The sequence below is a fragment of the Polyodon spathula genome, chromosome 21 (assembly GCF_017654505.1).
Source record: "Polyodon spathula isolate WHYD16114869_AA chromosome 21, ASM1765450v1, whole genome shotgun sequence".
Classification (NCBI taxonomy): Eukaryota; Metazoa; Chordata; class Actinopteri; order Acipenseriformes; family Polyodontidae; genus Polyodon; species Polyodon spathula.
In genome coordinates, this window is record NC_054554.1 from 10,419,707 (window position 1) to 10,438,401 (window position 18,695).

General features: G+C 39.2%; 1 protein-coding gene across 4 annotated transcripts in view; it reads right to left on the reverse strand.

The window, feature by feature from the left end:
- Nucleotides 1-430: 430 nt before the first annotated feature.
- Nucleotides 431-18,695, reverse strand: part of ndrg4 (NDRG family member 4) — a 44,955-nt gene continuing 26,690 nt past the window's right edge. For 2 of the 4 annotated variants that reach the window (XM_041221971.1, XM_041221973.1), the window contains 13 exons: nucleotides 17,903-18,023; nucleotides 16,311-16,373; nucleotides 15,996-16,056; nucleotides 15,232-15,318; nucleotides 11,351-11,407; nucleotides 10,711-10,814; nucleotides 10,169-10,225; nucleotides 9,405-9,456; nucleotides 7,872-7,919; nucleotides 7,484-7,519; nucleotides 6,950-7,001; nucleotides 4,936-4,974; nucleotides 431-3,772 (listed from right to left, as the gene is read on the reverse strand). In XM_041221971.1, the coding sequence (XP_041077905.1) occupies nucleotides 3,618-3,772; nucleotides 4,936-4,974; nucleotides 6,950-7,001; nucleotides 7,484-7,519; nucleotides 7,872-7,919; nucleotides 9,405-9,456; nucleotides 10,169-10,225; nucleotides 10,711-10,814; nucleotides 11,351-11,407; nucleotides 15,232-15,318; nucleotides 15,996-16,056; nucleotides 16,311-16,373; nucleotides 17,903-18,023 (932 nt within the window). In that variant the 3' untranslated portion in view covers nucleotides 431-3,617. The remainder of the gene's footprint in view (nucleotides 3,773-4,935; nucleotides 4,975-6,949; nucleotides 7,002-7,483; nucleotides 7,520-7,871; nucleotides 7,920-9,404; nucleotides 9,457-10,168; nucleotides 10,226-10,710; nucleotides 10,815-11,350; nucleotides 11,408-15,231; nucleotides 15,319-15,995; nucleotides 16,057-16,310; nucleotides 16,374-17,902; nucleotides 18,024-18,695) is intronic. The other 2 variants (XM_041221972.1, XM_041221974.1) reach the window with 1 other exon arrangement.

Genomic DNA, 18,695 nt, shown 5'->3' on the forward strand with positions numbered 1-18,695 from the left:
CAAAGCTTGAACTGAAACTCTTTCATTGACTCTTTCAAAACAGCATCTATAATTGGAAATGTCATTTTTGACATTGCTGGGGATTTGCAGGATGGGGAATAGATGACTTCTGAATGTAACCAGAAAGATCTCTTGGATTCTTGAAAAATGTGTGTGACAGGGTGAGACCCTGCACAATGGTTTTGGTCAATTCTGTAAACACTGCCCTGAAAGTGGGAAAACAGTCCACAAGAGCTTGGAGACAATGTACCATTGTTAAACGACCTCACTCAAAGAGCTATAGGTTTGTAATCGGTATAACTTTAAAACTATACAACAGTGTTTAAAAGTCCATTATGCTTCAAAGGCAGCCTGAATCCTCACACCCTTGAACAATGTGGTATACATTGTCCATTTTAATGAACGGAAAATGGCACAGAAACAGCATGGCTGAGATAAACCTCTTTATTGTTGAACCACACATTATATTTTGTTACATCAACATTGATACATTTTATACAATACTTCAGAATCATAAGCGATTTACTGTGGTACCTAAATGCTGTGGGTAAGATTCATCTCCAAGCAGCACCCACAAGATAGCAAGAGAACAAAACAACTTATTGCTGAATACAAAAATAATTACTCACCGGAACAACTACACCACAGGAGAACACTTTTATCATAAAAAAGGGGGAAAAAACACAGTATTCATCACAATACTAGACAGGTATTGAATACATATTTCAGTCACTCTAAAAACGCAAATTATCTACAGCACTAAAGCTTAGTAGGATATACACCAAATATGTGGGGGAAGCACACTGAAGGGTTTTTACTGCACCTGAACACACTGATGGTGTTAGACTGTGTTGTACTTTACTGGTTTGAGAATGCTGTGTGAAAGGCTCATGCAGCAGGACTCAGTTTGGCCCAATCAGAACTGGAATATCTTGATGTATGGGATGGTAAGGAGTAAGGAGGTTGGGTCAGCTCTGATCACTCGTCCACACTGCTTCTGAGTCCCTCAGTTCTAACCGCTAGGTCACAGTATTCATTTCTTAACCTCTTATTACATTTAAAATTGTGTGAAAATTAGCATTTCAAGCCCTGTATCTTGAAGATTAAATTAAGCATACAGTATGTCATTGCAAGGTGAATGACAGACACAATAGCTTTGATTTTTATCTAATATCATGACATCTCTGACTGATTGTATGCCATAATCCTTTGTGCAAAAGAAATGACCATTTTAAAAGGTTTTCCTATTGCATTATAATACTAGGCTGGTGTTGGCACGATGAAAGTCAAGAGAACACAGATGACACAGAAAATAAAGAGCATGTTCTGCAGGAACAAAAAAGCATTCCCAGACAGGGGTAGCTTGAACAATATAAATGCTGTCTAAATGTACAGCTTAGGTGTGTGGGCTGGCAGGGAGGTAAGTAGGTATGTACTGTAGATAGGTATTGGAACCTCAAGTATTGTGTTGTTTCAACAAGGCATGGTTCATAGCTTCACTGGCAAAATGGCTTTAAAAAGGGAAGGCGGGAGGGGGCTGTTAATTACATGCAGAAGAATCTGCAGAAATAAAATGTTCTTTTTAGTTAGAAGAAATAAAATAATAAGTCACCCATGAGAGTCCTGAGTTCCCTCTTCCTCCCATGTCCTCCCGCTATATAGGGTAAATAGATGCCCTTGGAGTAGGGTCCCATAGTTATACCTATAATTTGTGTTTCAGTTGGGGGTTCTACCTGCACTGCAGCCCTAGAGTAACAAAAATAGCTCATTTATAATATCAATAAGGAGTGGGGCACAAACGTTCTGGGGCATGCCCAACATTCCAGAATAAGTGCTGAAGGCTCCAGCAGCCCCACCCCTTATAGACAGTAGTAATTAATGAATCCTCCCATTACAGATCACCAGAACTAGTGGAGTTTAAAACTGGTCAAGCTGATGTTCTGTGTTACCACAGCTTCAAGGTCTGTTTTGGTATGTTGTAAATGTGATTGTCATTCAAGAAAACACTTAAAGCTGATCACTGGGGAACTGACACACCTGGATTTTGACTGGCTGACAGGTAGACTGAAATCAACAAACGGATTAATAAACACACTTCTAAAAGGAAACATAAGTATCAAACTGGCATAATCAATGGCAATTTCAGTGCGGACTATTACTAATGTAGGTCTATGTTTAACATGATATTCTATCTCATCTTTATATTATATTGATATTAATGTGGAAATTTGACAACCGCATATGAGAAATGCCCAGTTATTTAGATTTGAACCCCTGCTTGTTTGTTTGTTATGTATCTTAGCATATGTCACTACATATAACTCATAGTGAATTCAACTCTAGTGTATAACACATACTGTCCAAAGTGTGAGAGTCTAACATTCCAGTTCAGTCTGTGTAATTCAGAGAGAAACACAAGTCTGTAGCAGGAAGCAGATCCAGGGGTGTTGAATATCTGTAAGGATGAGGAGTTGGAAATTGGAAATTATTTCACTTTGAAGTCTCATCTTACTGTGAAATGAAAATCCCCTCAAATCCATCTATGCCTTAAAACAGAAAGGAAACCCTACAGTCCCTGATCTGTTTTACAGTTCTGAGTGCGCAAAAGCATGTGTCTCTTGAACTGAAATACATTCTAGTCGAAGATGTAATTGTAGAAACCAATCTGGGTAGAGTCTACATTCTCCTTTTAGAAGTGTGTTTTTGGTCTGCATTTATAATTGAGTACAATTGATAACTGGCAATTAAAGGACTGTTTGCAGAAAAATGTAATTATTGGAAATCTGCAAATTACTCCAGTTCTTCTTTTGATCTTACGGTATGAAATGTCTACTGAAATCAATTAATTTCTTTTGATTGTAATGGGGTATGCACTACCAGCTTCATTACTCGACCCCTACATTGGTTTAGCGGCACCCAAACAGATAGGTCGCACCAGGAGCTTTGGGAGAAGATGCAAGGACTGTTTTCACAGACACATCAGAACTAGCATTGTTCAATATAAGGGGTCTGCAGTTTGTTAGGAAGTCATTTTTTTGAGGCCGGATTATGGTTATCAAAGTTGTCAATTTACTGAAGGTTGCACTTTTTGGTACCAATTCTTATGAGGTGTTCATAAACTAATTAAAAGGTGTGTTTAAGCAGATCCCTTTAAAGAACAATGACTTTTAATGTTGCTAGGAAGCTTGCACTACTCTGATTGGTATTTCATTAATTTGTGATTCTAAGCTACTGTCTCCTTTTAACCTTTTTAATGTTTAAGAGTTGAGTTCTTATTCCACGCCTTAGAGTCCCCCTTTATTCTCTACTTTAGATGTATGTATTTAAAAGGTATGTATAATGAAACACGGGAATGAAAGGTTCAGAAAGGGAGAAGGGTACTATGAAATGCACACAAATCGCCACACGAAACCAGCTAGAACAATGGCTACTGTTATTTGTTTTTAAAATTCATGGAACAACATTAGCCATAGGAAAGTGCAACAGTGTTGGGAGGACTAGGGGGTAGTGGGTAGTAGGGAGTGGGGGGCATTCAGATAAAAGCGACTCCACAGGTGTGCCGATTGTAGGTCAACGTCTTTCTTCCTTGCCTCTCTCTGTCTCTCTCCCCCTCTGCTTCAGCAGGACACTTCCATGGTGTGGTTGATCTGGCCCATGCCGTCACTGCTGTCCGAGTGAGTGCAGGTGCGCGGGCGGCTGCCATCCACGGAGCTGGCGCTGGCCAGAGAGGCAGTTCGAGAGCGTGCCAGGCGGGTCATGCTGGCCGATGGCACTGGGAGGAGAAATAGACAGAGTATCTCTATTTCTCTCTCTATCAGTGGTGGAAAGAGCATGATTTTTATTGTATTGTGTTATACACCGAGGGCAGAGCAGCGACACATGCCTGTGGATTCATTAATATACACAGTGAAGCTCTTGCTTCAGGCTCAAATGGAGGCAATCCTGTGTGCTAATATTCAGCAGTTACTTACTCTACCATTGATCGAAACCACCTCCTCAACATCTTCAAAAGTATGAAGCCTGCATTTTTTTTTGCAACAAGTGTACCATGAGAACAGAAGAGATGTTGAACCGAGTCACAGAGGCTTTTCAGCTCTTACTAAAACACTGTTTGCAACAATGGAATCTTCATTGAGTATTGCATACAAAAAGATTACAAATCACAATTAAACGATGTTGAAATAGCGAAACCTCAATAGTCAAACAAATTTGTGATTCACAAATACTTTTATGATCCATATTATTTCCCAGTTCTATGAATGCTTTCAGTCAGAATTTCTGAAAGATTTGTATTGAAATGAGGGCTTACATTTCAGTACAATCTCTATTTCTCACCACATATCTATGTTGGGGAGCAAGCTTCCTATTTATTGAATTTCATTTAATAGTACAATATAATAGAAAAATAATGTGAATCATAGTCATCTCAGACTCCTGCACACCCACCCTTAGTTCTTCATGCTGAGGTTAAACAGCCAGACTGCCCAAGCCACTGGCAAACAGACATGCATGAAAATGGAGAAATGTGCCAAGCTGCAAGCATCCATTGACTGGGAGGAACCAGCTAAATAATTCGCTTTTCTAGGCATTCATTACCACAGTAAATGAAGAAGGACTAGAATCATTTGGTAAGCTGGCTAGCTAATAAAGTAATGCAAGAATCTACCAAGAGTCATCACAATTGAATGAGCAGAAAAATTAGGAAAACGTTCCAACACGTTGGAGATATACTGGATAATATATGATCTTTGGACAAATGCAGTACAGATCTTTTGATACAGTTGTGCAATTAAACCAGAAGCCCTTCTAAAGGAGTAACAAAGTGACACAATGGGGAGGTAATGAAGGAGGAGCATGCATATGCAAAAAGGGGGGAGGGAAAAATCAAAAGACAAGACTGGAGAACTGAAAGGGTTAACAGTAAACAGGAAGTACCTGCTCCTCCACTCAACCTTCGATCCTTCAGATACGCAACTGAGAGAAGGAGGCAGGGAGACACAAACAGCAAAGTTAACACAACTCTACTCTAAAGAACGCACTACACACGACAGAGAGGAACACAATTAGATTGAATACAAGTGTGTGGTGGGTGATATAACTGAAAGGTGGGTTTCTAGAGTTTGGTTAACCTTATGCAAGGTTTAGTTATCCATTTGTTCCAGGCTGGGTTGATGAAAGGAATTCCTACCCACCTGCCTGTAACGTACATTTTTCTTTACAAAACTGACACTGAAAGGAGGGGACATAAAAATGTTACTAGCAATAGGTATTTAAAATCATGTTTAAAACTGCTTGGACATTATTACAGAGAAAGGACATTTCAAAAAATGAATCCCGCAGCTAACTAACAAGTTGAGCAGCGATGTAGCAATATTACAAGTGATATTTGATCACTGGAAAAATCTATTTTTGTGAAAAACATGAAATAACTATTGCACCTCCTTAAAATACAACTGTAAATTTACCATTCTGGGTAGAAAGTAGTAGTAGCACCGAACAGTTGCCAAGTGAATTAGAAAAGTGACAGGGGACCTCAGAAAGTGGTAGACGACTAAACAAATCGCTCAATTTCAAAGAAGCAGCAACAGCAACAGAATACTCATTTGTGCGTTTAAAGTCTACAATAGCAGCAAACAAACCATGTCCTTATTTTGATTGCATTCGGCTGTTTGAATTAAAACGCAAAATAATTATGAAGTGTGCAGTTCTGAGTTCAATCCAATACATATAAATGACATTTTTGTACATTAGTAAAAAGTTTAATAAAATTCCAAGTAGTTTTAGTTTTAGTGTTGCTGTAAATACACAAACGGAGCACCAGGCATAATCAAATACATGATTTAGTCATAAGTAGTTGTTATTGTTGTTCTACCCTTAGTAAAGGCATACAAAAAACATGTGCTACTTTTTTTGTCATAAAATTTATCCTGGGCTGACAAAGGAGTTTTAAGAGGAATGAATCATCCACTTGTACAGTACTATTGCATGTACGCATCAATAACTTTTCTTAGGAGCAGGAAGAGCCACCTCAATTCCAGAACTGCTCTAGGATGACCATTCACATTAATGAAACAACTCTCAATACTTCTGACTATACTCAACCAATCACAGACACTCGCTACTCTACACCACGAAGCACAGGACTGAGCTCCATGCTCTACACCACGAACCACAGAACTGAGCTCTGTGCTCTACATCATGAACCACAGCACTCAGCTCTGTGCTCTACACCACGAACCACAGAACTGAGCTCTGTGCTCTACACCACGAACCACAGCACTGAGCTCTGTGCTCTAAACCACGAACCACAGAACTACGCTCTGTGTTCTACACCACGAACCACAGAACTGAGCTCTGTGTTCTACACCACGAACCACAGAACTGAGCTCTGTGCTCTACACCATGAACCACAGAACTGAGCTCTGTGCTCTACACCATGAACCACAGAACTGAGCTCTGTGCTCTACACCATGAACCACAGAACTGAGCTCTGTGCTCTGCACCATGAACCACAGAACTGAGCTATGTGCTCTACACCATGAACCACAGCACTGAGCTCTGTGCTCTACACCACGAACCACAGAACTGAGCTCTGTGCTCTACACCACAAACCACAGAACTGAGCTCTGTGCTCTACACCATGAACCACAGAACTGAGCTCTGTGCTCTACACCATGAACCACAGAACTGAGCTATGTGCTCTAAACCACGAACCACAGAACTGAGCTCTGTGCTCTACACCACAAACCACAGAACTGAGCTCTGTGCTCTACACCATGAACCACAGAACTGAGCTCTGTGCTCTACACCACAAACCACAGAACTGAGCTCTGTGCTCTACACCATGAACCACAGAACTGAGCTCTGTGCTCTACACCACAAACCACAGCACTGAGCTCTGTGCTCTACACCATGAAGCACGGCTGTCCTTCATTGCAGATGTACTTACTGTATCCCATTCCCTGAAGGTAATATTTGAAGGCTTCAGTGAGTTTTCCAGGCTGAAAGACACAACAAAATGATATATTTGTAACTAGACACATAGTATATTACACGCATTCGCAGACAAACACACAATGAACTCAAGTGCAAACATCCACTAATGAACAAAATTAGTTTAGCTTCCACATAACTGAGACAGTATTCCCGCATGTTGAATGAATATGGTTTTCAAACAGCATGCTACTGTACTTTTCATGTTAACAACCAGTTAGTGTGATTTTAATAATTATTATTATTTTTAGAATTATCATTTTATTTCAATTGTTTTTTTCAGCATTAATCAAATGGTATCTACTGTCTGTTTGACTTTCCAAACCACTCATCTCAGATTTCTTCCTATCCAGTCTCTAGAACAAAAAAAAAAAACAGATGGCCATGGTTTGGCCCTAAAATATTGTCTGGAAAACAAATCCACATCAATTATTTCAAATGTCCATACAAATTACTGAAAGCAGATATTTCTATAATTTCAATTTCTTACCTGTGTCACCTGGGGGAGTCCACCAGAATCAGCCATCTGGGAAGGAAGCACACAGGAAATGGATGGAGTTAGTCTCCTGGAAAGCTCTCTGTGTGTGTTATGTAGAGCTATTGCACTGTAGCTTAGGTTTTTGTTTACTCTGCAAAGCATTTGTTTCGAACCTTTTCAAAGGTACCGTGCTTGTGTGTTGTGATGCAGGTGTCATGTAGTAGATTATGGTGTGGGGACAATTGGAATTTAGGATTTTACTCAGGGATGTGAAATTATTATTTTTCATTTTTAATTGTACTGTATTATCCTTTTAATCATTCCATGACACTATAAGAACAGAGTCATTGATCAAGTCATAATGGTTTCAATTCTAATGAAAATAAGAACTGTTCACTACCTTGAGGAAGGTTGTGTTTGTTGGGTCCAGCTTGGAGTTGCATTCAACCTGTAAATAGATAAGGAACAAATTATAACTATCAAGACTGATACAGTTTGTATGTGTGTGTGGGTTGTAGTGCTGTAGCTCATCTAGTGTTATTAAATGGACTTGGAGAATGCTCTGTTTGTTTAAGGCTGGTCGCACTTGGGGGCAATGTTTTGTGTTAAATACATCATATACATGAGTGAGGTGTCCTTGTCACACAATTGCTTGGCATCAGTGCCAAGCCCAGCTCCCCTTGGTAAGAAAGCCCTTTGTGTGAATATGTATTTGGATATGTTGTTAAAAACCCTGCCTTTGTTTGACGTTTTGAAATCTCACAAAGGTGGGTGCTGTCCATGGTGCTCATTACCACTGGGCCTGAAAGCATGAGAATCTTCTCAGGTATTTGACTTAGTCATGTAACAATTGACTGGCATACAGTTAAGAGGTTATTAACCTAAAAAACAAAACTAATGGGCGAGTAACACTGGACAGACAACCATAAAAGATGATTTTTGTTCTTATATGGGGCATTTGTTTTAGAGAGATTGAGAAAGCTGGATGCAGAGAGGGGAAAGAGGCCTGGAAGCAATAGAAAGGGAAGCTTCGGAAAACATTTTAGAATAGAGCAGAATAAACAAAAATAAGGCCATACAGATGAAGACTGTTGGGAATAAGAAAGCAGAGAGTTTTTAATGAGTCACTGTCAGCCCTACAGCATCTTGAAGTTATGCTTTCGAAAAGATGCAGGTCATTGGTAAAGAAAGGAGGCGAGATGCAGGAGAGTGAATGAATGAGGAAGGGGGGAGAGGCTGTGACCCGAATACTGCAGTCTGGTGCAGTGATGAGTCACTGTGGGCTGCTTTGTTGCAGTTGCATGCCGGGGGTTCGGGGGGGGGGGGGGGGGGGGGGGGGGGGTGATGATCATCATCACAGGTTTCTGCAGACACTGGGTCACTGAACCAAAACAACTGGTTTTAGCAAGAGGCCTCTACATGAATTAATGGCTGTTACACCGGTTGGAATAATTGCCCATCTCTCTGGGGCCACATTAAGAGATTTACAGGAATATGTCTTTCACCTTCACTCATCCTTCAGGATGTTAGTACTGCAATCAATTCTGCACACAGCATTCTAGGAATTATTTCAGATTTGCTTTATATCTAAAGATATCCATGCAGGGTTTTAATTTACAGAGATATGGTGTGTATCTCTTTGCCCTAATAAGCATTTGCTACATTAAACCGCTTCAGGATAATTTCAAAGGCAATGTAATGTATTACAGCAGAATATTTTAAATTAGAAAGGAAATGCTAATTTTAACTGACTTTCTATTTTTTTAACTTTGTTCCTCATTTGCATTTTATGATCAGTATAAAGGTTGAAGGGTGAATTCTATTCAGTTTGCCACAGTCAAGATTTAATGCAAGCGATTTTGTACATGTAGCATAGTGCTGCCAGAAACATAAGCTCTTCTCAATTCAAAAAGAAATATAATGTGACACTCACCACTCCTTCTTCAGCAGGGGCATTGTCTCCAACAACAAGCATTGCTGGGCACCTTCGGTAAGAAATACAATACATAAATAAATAGATAAACCAAGTAAAGCAGGGATTTTAGTCCTGTTGTTGATGCTGAATCATTTTGGATCCTTTAAGACCTTTTTGAATGAATCGGCTGCTTGGAAATGGACAAACATTGATGGGCGAAATAGCCTCCTCTCGTTAGTATCTTTAATACAATTCCATGATAGAAAAAGGCCTCTATTTCTCTCAAATGCAGGCCTGTGTCAAGTTATCTTTTTTTCTATTAAGAGATGCTTTTCCTAACCTGACTTCAGAGGCAATGTAACTGCTAAGCAACTCTTCAGTGAGTTAAATTCCTGAAGGGGTCTGAGCTGGGGTGTCTGGTTAACATTCACATATAATCTGGAGGTGTCGAGGCAAATTTTATCTGGGCATCGGAAGATAAAGAAGATATCAAACCCATGTCACCACATTATATTAAGGTATCATTTGTTCCAATTTAGGGTAAAACTATAAATAATACATTTGCTGTAATTACTGTACAAATGTATTTTACAGTATACATATTTGATTATATATTTGTATATTTCTATATAAAAAAGCCCCCCGGCTAATGGGAAGCCTGAATGAAGGTGAAGGAGGCTTGACAGTGTTCACTGAAGCTGGATTTTGACTTGCTAGTCTCTTTGATCCTGTTCATCTTCTAAAATCCCCATACTGAGTTCTCCTCTGTTAGTCACACTCACCTCAAGGTTTTGGCATTAAGAACTGTCCCGGGCCTACTCATTTCTAGGTCTCTGCGACTGGGACAAGAAGAAAACAACTTAGCTCATGACTCGAGGAATTGTGCCTTCAGCATACATACAAACCAACAGCCTTTTTACCCTAAATATAGAGCTGGCTTGGACAATTCCTGAGAATATATGTACACAAATAGATAGCAACAACTTGTGTAGTGCCATTGATAGTGGGGGAATGGTAATGTTTATTTAACCAGAGAAAATAACAAAGCACATTAATACCTTAGATATAGCACAGCAATAAGGGATGTCATGTGTAGACATTTATATTGCAAGAACAGTTTGCTGATTCTATGACATAATTTGTTTGTGGAAATGGCTAGAAAAATGTGAACTGGGTCGCTTTGATTGAATCAGTATTCACATGTAGTAAATGGAATATAGTTTAACCATTTCAAAAATGAACAGGTAGTACATGTAAGTACAGGTAACTAAATAAAGAATGACAATATGTTTTTGTCTTGCAGGACTGTGCACCCAGACTTTACCCATTGTACATGTTCCAGAAGAGCTGCAGGTTGAACTGGTTAACACTGGTCGCAATCTGTTGCCTGTAGCTCTGCACTAGCTCTGTGTTGTTCATCAGCTCCTCCTGTGGGCAAGGCGGTAACATTTCAGAGACTCTCTTACAAACAATGCCAGGTGAGTTACTGTAATAAGGAGACAGTGTGTTTCTGGTTTGCTGATATACTTGTTCTTATAACTAATAAGGAAGCAATTATCTCACTTACACAAAGGCATCGCATGAGAAGTATTTTCCTTTAAAGAAATTTAGATTTACTCATATTCCAGCTGTCACAAAAGACACTTCTCCAGTTGCATTACCTTCTGGCTGTTACTAAGCTTGCAGTATTGTGCAGTTCAGCAAGACTGATTATAAATGGACCACCAATCACAATGTAATCATTGTACTGTGTCTATGAAATACATTTTTAAGGGAAATTGTGCAATGTGAACAATGTGACATTAAAGGTGGACGTACTGTTAAAATATTGGAACTAGATTGCATCAATAGGGGAATCATGTTTTAATAAAATAAAAGGAGCTTTAACAAGGAGTTGATATTGGATTGATCAGTCAGTCACAGTAGTATAAGATTTCTCCTGAAGGTTAGGTTTATGCTCTTACCTGGCTAAAGAGGTGGGTCAGGACAGTTTCAGGCAAAGCACTGGTCAATCCAGACAGCTGTAAGTAGAGAAAGGCAGGGGTTAACCTGGAACACAACTATCTGTATCTCCTTTTGATAAGATTGCTTAATGCTTACTGACTTCAGATTTTTTCTTCTTTTTTAACTGGAGATGCAGCTTCTCCTGGTATAGGTACAGACTCAGGGAAGCTCTCCAGCTGCTCAGTTTGTTGCTTAGTTTAACACATGGCATGTCTTAGGTAACACTTTTCTCAGTGTTGAATCAGCTTACTCCAGCATTCTGCCCACTTATATGCCCAGAGCAGTCCTTAATTTGTCAATTGTGGTTAAATTGTTCTCCAATTTACATACAGTATTCAGAAGTCATTTCTTTATAATATATTTGTGCATGCAGGCTAGTCATGACTTTCTCACGAGACTGGTCATGTTCAGACACATTGATAATTACAACAATTGAAGCAGTATTATTTACATTACTGAGAAAATGGCACTGCATGTTTTCAGCGATGTGGTACCTGATTCTTTGTAAGTAATGGAAATATACAATGCATGTTTTAGCTATGTATTTATTTGGTTCTGCTGTTGTAAGATGATATAACAGACACAGTAACATTGCATTTGCAGGGGCAGATGGAGATAGCAGTCTACTCACATGGCAATGAAAAGGTTGTAGTTGATGGAAAAATTGTAGTTGATGGAAAAAATCAAGGCCGTGGTGTTCAGAATTAATAAATAAATACATAAATACACATATAAAATAAATACATCCATAAGCACAAGCAGATGGTAGGCTGTATGTTTCATTGTAGTTCATTGTCATGTAAAATGTATGTTATGTACTAACAGATAAAGCTGTAAATCTACATCAGAGCAAAGGGAACTGTGATTGAGCAGCCATTTTGTTTCAATGAGGGTCTATCCACACTCCAACAAAATGGCTGCCATTATTGGTGGGTGAAATCCTCAAATTGCTTCACAAAAAAGGATGTGATGGTTTGGTAGTTTAAAGCCTAGTTGAGAAATAAGAAATCCTTAATGAATATGCAGGTCACAGGAGCGAGTTTGGTAGACAAAATGCAATTACTAGTGTCTGAGAAAGTTTAATGAAATAGCAGCACTTCATTTTCACATCCATTAATTGTGTAAACTGCAGCTAATCATTATTGGCGGTAATTCCTAGTTTTGAGATATGGTACAGAGGTTTATCAAACTACAGTGTCAGACAGACCATTCCCTGCCACTAAAGGCAGATGGCACCATTGCAGTTGTTAACCCCTTAATTGTCTTAGGTTTGGAGTTTTTAGTGCCATAATAAAAACCAAAAATGTTTTACTGTGAATTAAAGGGGAATGCCATATCAGATTGAATGGTTTGCAGACATGAAGAAAACTGGATATGTGAAAAAATCTGTCTCATTGATAGGGTTAAAACAACACTGCAGTGAAAGGGTTATGTTTTACTGGACTACACCGGTAATCAAAGAATACATCTGAATACAGCTGTAACTCAACTATACTGTCTCAATACAGCAGAAACTGAAAAAGTGACATCACTTCAATAGGGTTTCCATATTACAGTAGGTCAGGAGTCAATGTCATGGCCACAACTCATTTAGCATGCAGGGTTTATGCAACCCAGCAAATATGAAGCCACTATCTCATCTATGAGGCTTGGACACTGTGGCGATGGCAGCATGGTATAACTGGCACAAAAGGGATTACTTTTTCTTCTACTATACCTACGATCACACTTGAAAAAGAGAATAGCAGAATACAGTTTTGTACCAAGTATGAAGCCGGTATCTCAATCTGTTAGATCTTTATCATCTGGAAAGCAGAAATTCACATTATCCCATTATGGCAGCAATCTTTGCCTGAAATGCTATCATAACATTAAAAACATAAAGCTGCTGAAATGGGTTATGAGATATTAATAAGACATGACGGCAGGTTGGAAAATTTAGACAAGCTCCATTGACAGGGATGCTTACAACAGCTTGCCATATTATATCTTTGATCACCATATTCTGTGCAAGAGGTGCTTTCATGTAAATATGACAAGTTGCTTCCAAATACTTTATACCTGCTTAACACTTGTCAGTACAAAGATTAAGTATATCTTAATATTCTTTATAAATCATGTCCTCATTACTTGCCCAACAGAACTATTACACCACTTCATTTAATGTGCGAAATGACTTATATTTACGTGTATTATTGTTTTGACACTATAAAACCATGCAGGTCTTCCAATTTAGAGATTAGAGCTTTTAAACTTAAAAGTTCATAACAGCATAAATAAAAAATGATTTGAAGATGACCACCAAAACATACTCATGGGATATGCCTTGTTATTGGTAGTTATTCACTGAGCTCTTTATATCAGAGCTGCCAATAGACCCCTTGCTGGGGTGACGTCCTCGGTCCAGCCTACCGAGGGATTAAGCAGTCAACCCATGAAAGCCATGTTCTCTTTTTTCCTCTCACGGAGCGTATTTTGAAAGGGTTTTTCCATGTCGACTGCAGTTCCCCTGCATTTGTGCTGAAAGCTGGCTTGCCGCTTTGTGGAATCAGCAGCTCTAAAACAAAGCATCTTTTTTTTCTCCTTTCTTCAGGATCCTGCCTACAGAGTCTGTATGTGTATTTGGGACAATGGCAGCAGAGTGTCACTACGTACAAACCCTGCTTTCCTTCCCAAGGTGATTACAGCCTTCCACCTGAACCAGTCTGTGGAACTGGAGTCTTTCCATCTACCTCAGTTTTCTTCGGAGGAGGATAGGAGTTTGAATTTCTTCTGCCCGGTGTGGGCATTGAGGTGTTACGTGGATAGGATAACAGCTCTGCGTCTTTCTGACCAGCTCTTTGTCTGTCACGGGATATGGACCCTAGGACAACACCTCTTGAAGCATCAACTGTAGCACTGGATTGTAGACACAGTCTTGACTGCGTATGATAGTGCCGGCTTGCCCCCACCTGAGAGGGTAGCTGCGCATTCTACCAGAGGGTTGGCTACATCTTGGGCCCTTTTCAAGTGTGCCTCACTGTCTGATATCTGTACTGCAGCTAGCTGGGCTATGCCACATACTTTCTCCAGGTTCTATTGCCTTAATGTGATAGATACTTCCTTGCCTTCATTAGGCTGAGGTTGCTAGCCTTGGGTCCTGCAGTTCTGATGGGAACCTCATCTGCTGCCGTTCCTTCTCCCTCACGATGGCTCTGGTATACTTTCCCATAAGTATGTTTTGATGGTTGTCTTCGAATTCAAAAGGAGAAGACGACCACCAACGAGAGAGGTCGCGTCGGTTGCCCTCATGGGTTCCTTGCAAAAAGAGAACACGGCTTCCGTGGGTTGACTGTTTAATCCCTCGGTAGGCGGGACCAAGCACGTCACCCTAGGAAGTGGTCTATCGGCAGCTCTAATATAAAGAGCTCAATGGGCAGGCATATCCCATAAGTATGTTCTGGTGGCCATCTTCTCTTTCAGGGAACCAGGGTTAGGGTAAGTAACCTAACGTTATCATGTCTAATAGTAATTATACTCACATTGCCAGACTTACAACTAACTGTACACAGGGAATCACTTATAAATGTTTACTACAGCACATTTGTAGTCATTTTGGTTCTTCCCATAGTAACACTATTCCATTACCACATTTTGGCGTATTTTTTAATTTACTGTACTCACCTTTCTGTGTTCCCAATGCTTACCTATGCTTAACCATGCGTTCACTATGATGTATTACACTTTGCTTTTACTATAGTAAACTGATAAAATGGATTTGTATAACACATGTACAGTACAGGTACATACAGTGCATGCAAAAGTAGTGAACAGTATAAAATAGACAAAAGGAAGCACTGACCTTGGTAGCTGCCCAGTCGATCCAGCCCTTGCCATTGGGGTCAATGTTCAAGAGGACCAGACCCTCCACCAGTTCAGGGAAAATGAGCTGGAGGAACAGAGACCAGGGGAGAGATTTAGATCTACAACTCTCAGGCAGGGCAATATGTTCCCTTTGTTCAGCACAGTATGCCATTGTGAGTGCTAAGGTCATGACAGTAGAATCTCTGAGTTACAAACACCAAACTTACAAACTGTCTGGTCAGCAGGGTTACACATTTATTAAAACCATTGAAAATTCATTTTCAGAGTTACAGATATTCCTTAAGTGTTTGTAAACCTGTGGTTCTACTGTATTATCCACAGCATATATATATATATATATATATATATATATATATATATATATATATATATATATATATATATTATATATTGTACCCTTTGTGTAAAAATGAAAACAAGCATGTCCGTGCCATTAATCCCTACCACTATATATTGTAGAGCTGTCAGTTATACAAACAGTAGATCACCATGACATATTGTGCATCTACTGTATGCACTATGAACCCAATAGTCTTGTGAGATGATAACTGGGCTAATGAGAGGCAAGACATCTTCAAGCATGTGTGTTTGTGGGATGTTCACAAGGGTACTAAACTAGGCGATTTTATTGAACTGGCCTGCTGCTCTGTCATGTCAGCTGTAATAATACATTCTTGAGGAATGAACCTCAAAATGCAATCAGCTGCTGGTGTTCAGTGATTGATCTGGAATTAGACTTACAGCAAAGTTAGCCAAGACATAGGCCCCAGCTCCAACCCCGATTCCAACGATGCTCTTAAACCTTAAAAACAAGAGTAGGAGTCTTCAGTGACCATGGTTCTCTTACAGTGTCTTAGGCACAATTTTATTCTTATATAGCTATCTGCGTATTATAAAGCTATATGGCAAGGAAGTCTGAGTCAAAAGTCCAAATCTCAATCGCTTTGCAACCTTTAACTCCAGTTACAAGTTTAAAATTGGTGAGCTTTAATACAGTTCTAAGGAAGTTCTGGTTAAGCTAAAGTGACGTTGTGGAACGTGGTTCTCTATACTCACCCAAAGTGCTGGATTACACTGGGCAACATACCAGCCAGCTGGTCCATGGTTGGATACTGATATCTGTGGAGAAGAACATTACATCACCACTGGAATCCACTGTGACCAGGAATACAGACTACTGTACAGGACACCAACAGGTGCTGGGACCATATTTAGGACATTAGGTGTTGGAGGGTAGTATAAGCGGCATTTGGTGATTGCTATAATGTACTTAAATAGTTCTGAATGTACTGCAATACAATTGTAATCTATAATAGTTGATGCATGCATTTAATGCATGTTCACTGCACGTATTATGGTATGGGCTAGTCTGGCTGCTAGATGGATTGTTGTCTTTCTCCCTTGCTCCTCTTACTGTTGATCATTTAATCATTCAGCACCACTGTCCCTGAACAGCAACATCGTAATTTCCTTCAGTTTTCTGTCAAGCAAGGAAATAACTGGTCACAAATGTTAACTGGCACATAAATATCAAACCATGTCAGCAGCACTTTCACTGTCCTTGTCTGAAACAGCTTGGCTGTGCAACCTACAAAACTAAGGCTTTAATATGTGTTTTCTTATTAGGATGGAAATATTTTCAAAGTATCTTTCATGTTGCTTTTGTTTTACACACTTTCTTTTGTTTTCACTTGTTCTTTTGTTGTTACTGCAAGTTTTTGTGTTACAGATTATAGGACCCCACGTGAACAATTTCCTTCACATACAGTAGGACATAATGTGGGCCAGGGGAGGTAATTTTTCCTGTAATGCAGTAAGAGTACTTCTAAACTGCTGTAGCCAGATAATTGGGTTTCACCAGAGCTAAAGTGAAAATGTGTGAAAAAACAAATGCTGATCAATAAGTATGAATGTTGTTTAATAAGAAAATGTTTTCTAAAACCTTGGCTTCAGAACACATTTTGTCTTCTTTATATTGAATTGATATTTTCCCAAAAAGTTTTTTTTTTTCCTGATAAAAAGGTTTCAAACAGCACAAGAACATGAGCCTTTTGGAAAATGGAATTTTTTCGGGGAACGTATTAAAGTCCTAGAGGCAAAAGATTAATAGAGCTGAAATTAGACGTAATAGTCATGCTATCAAACTTGTTATAGTTATACAGCAATAGATTGTATTTGTCATGAAGCAAAGAATGCAGATAATGGGTAGCTTTGCTATGAAATATTTCAATACTATTTGAATTACAGTCAAACCAACAGAATATGGTGCTTCTACATTTTGCATGTTACATTTGGAATGAATGGAGTCACAAATACTCAATGAGAAAATAATATAATATGTGCATAATTAGAATTCAATTGATCAACTGATACATACAAAACCCCGTCACTCCCTTCATATACAGTTTGGCTGGTTCATAAACTGTAAACCATAAACCATTAGCACTGTAGTTCCACAAGCCATGCAGTTGTTTACAGCAGAAAAGCCTGCTCTTCAATAATGCTGCAGACAGTTGTATTTTATCTAAAATTCAGCTTTAGTTCAAAGTATATTAAAGTGAATTATAGCACTTTACATCACCTAAAGTACAACTTTGGTGACATAATTACCACATAATTGCCACCTGCAGGAGGAGTGTGTCTCTTACCCCTGTGGGAACTGTGAAGCTCCAGCCTGCTGCCCGGGTGCGTCCACATGGCACACCACGAAGTGCTTGGTGATCTCCTGCATGTCCTCGAAGTTGAAGAACGTGTTGAAGCACAGCTTATCTGTACCAAAACACAATCGTTGCAATCATTGTAACTACATTTTAATGATGAGTGTCGACTTTCTAGCAAAGAAAAGGGGTGCAATATACCTGAAATCTATAAAAAAAAATCTTGTTGTGGTCTATAAAAAAAAAGAGGGCGGTTAAACTTCAGTACATAAAATGAATAAACAGTGGTTAATCTTTTCAAATCTATTGAATGGTACTTGAAGGAAATAACTAATAAATGTAATCAATATTTAAAATGTAATTTCACAAGCGGTATGTAAAGATGGGCAGGCTGGTTTGATGGTATAGTGAGTCCAGACACGGACTGTAGGTACGAGCCTATCTTCGTGGCTCAGTCCTTGAAGCCCTGGGATTAGTTTGTTTGCTGTTCTTTGGACTCTTGAAATATGGATTAGAAATCATGAAGTCACTTTCAGCCAGTTTTAAAACATTCCAGCACATCTTATTTTGCCAGAAGTGTTATCTCGTGCCCGGTAGATTCTGAAGACATGGTTAATGGCTTTGCTTACCCAAACTTCTCATAAGATGCTTTTATACTATTAGAGATAAGCTCAATGGTACATATTAAAATGAATTTGCTTTGGAACACTCATACGCATATGTGTAAAGTCAACTCACCACTGCTTCAATACCAGGAGGACGGTGTAGAGTGTTTTTTGTATAG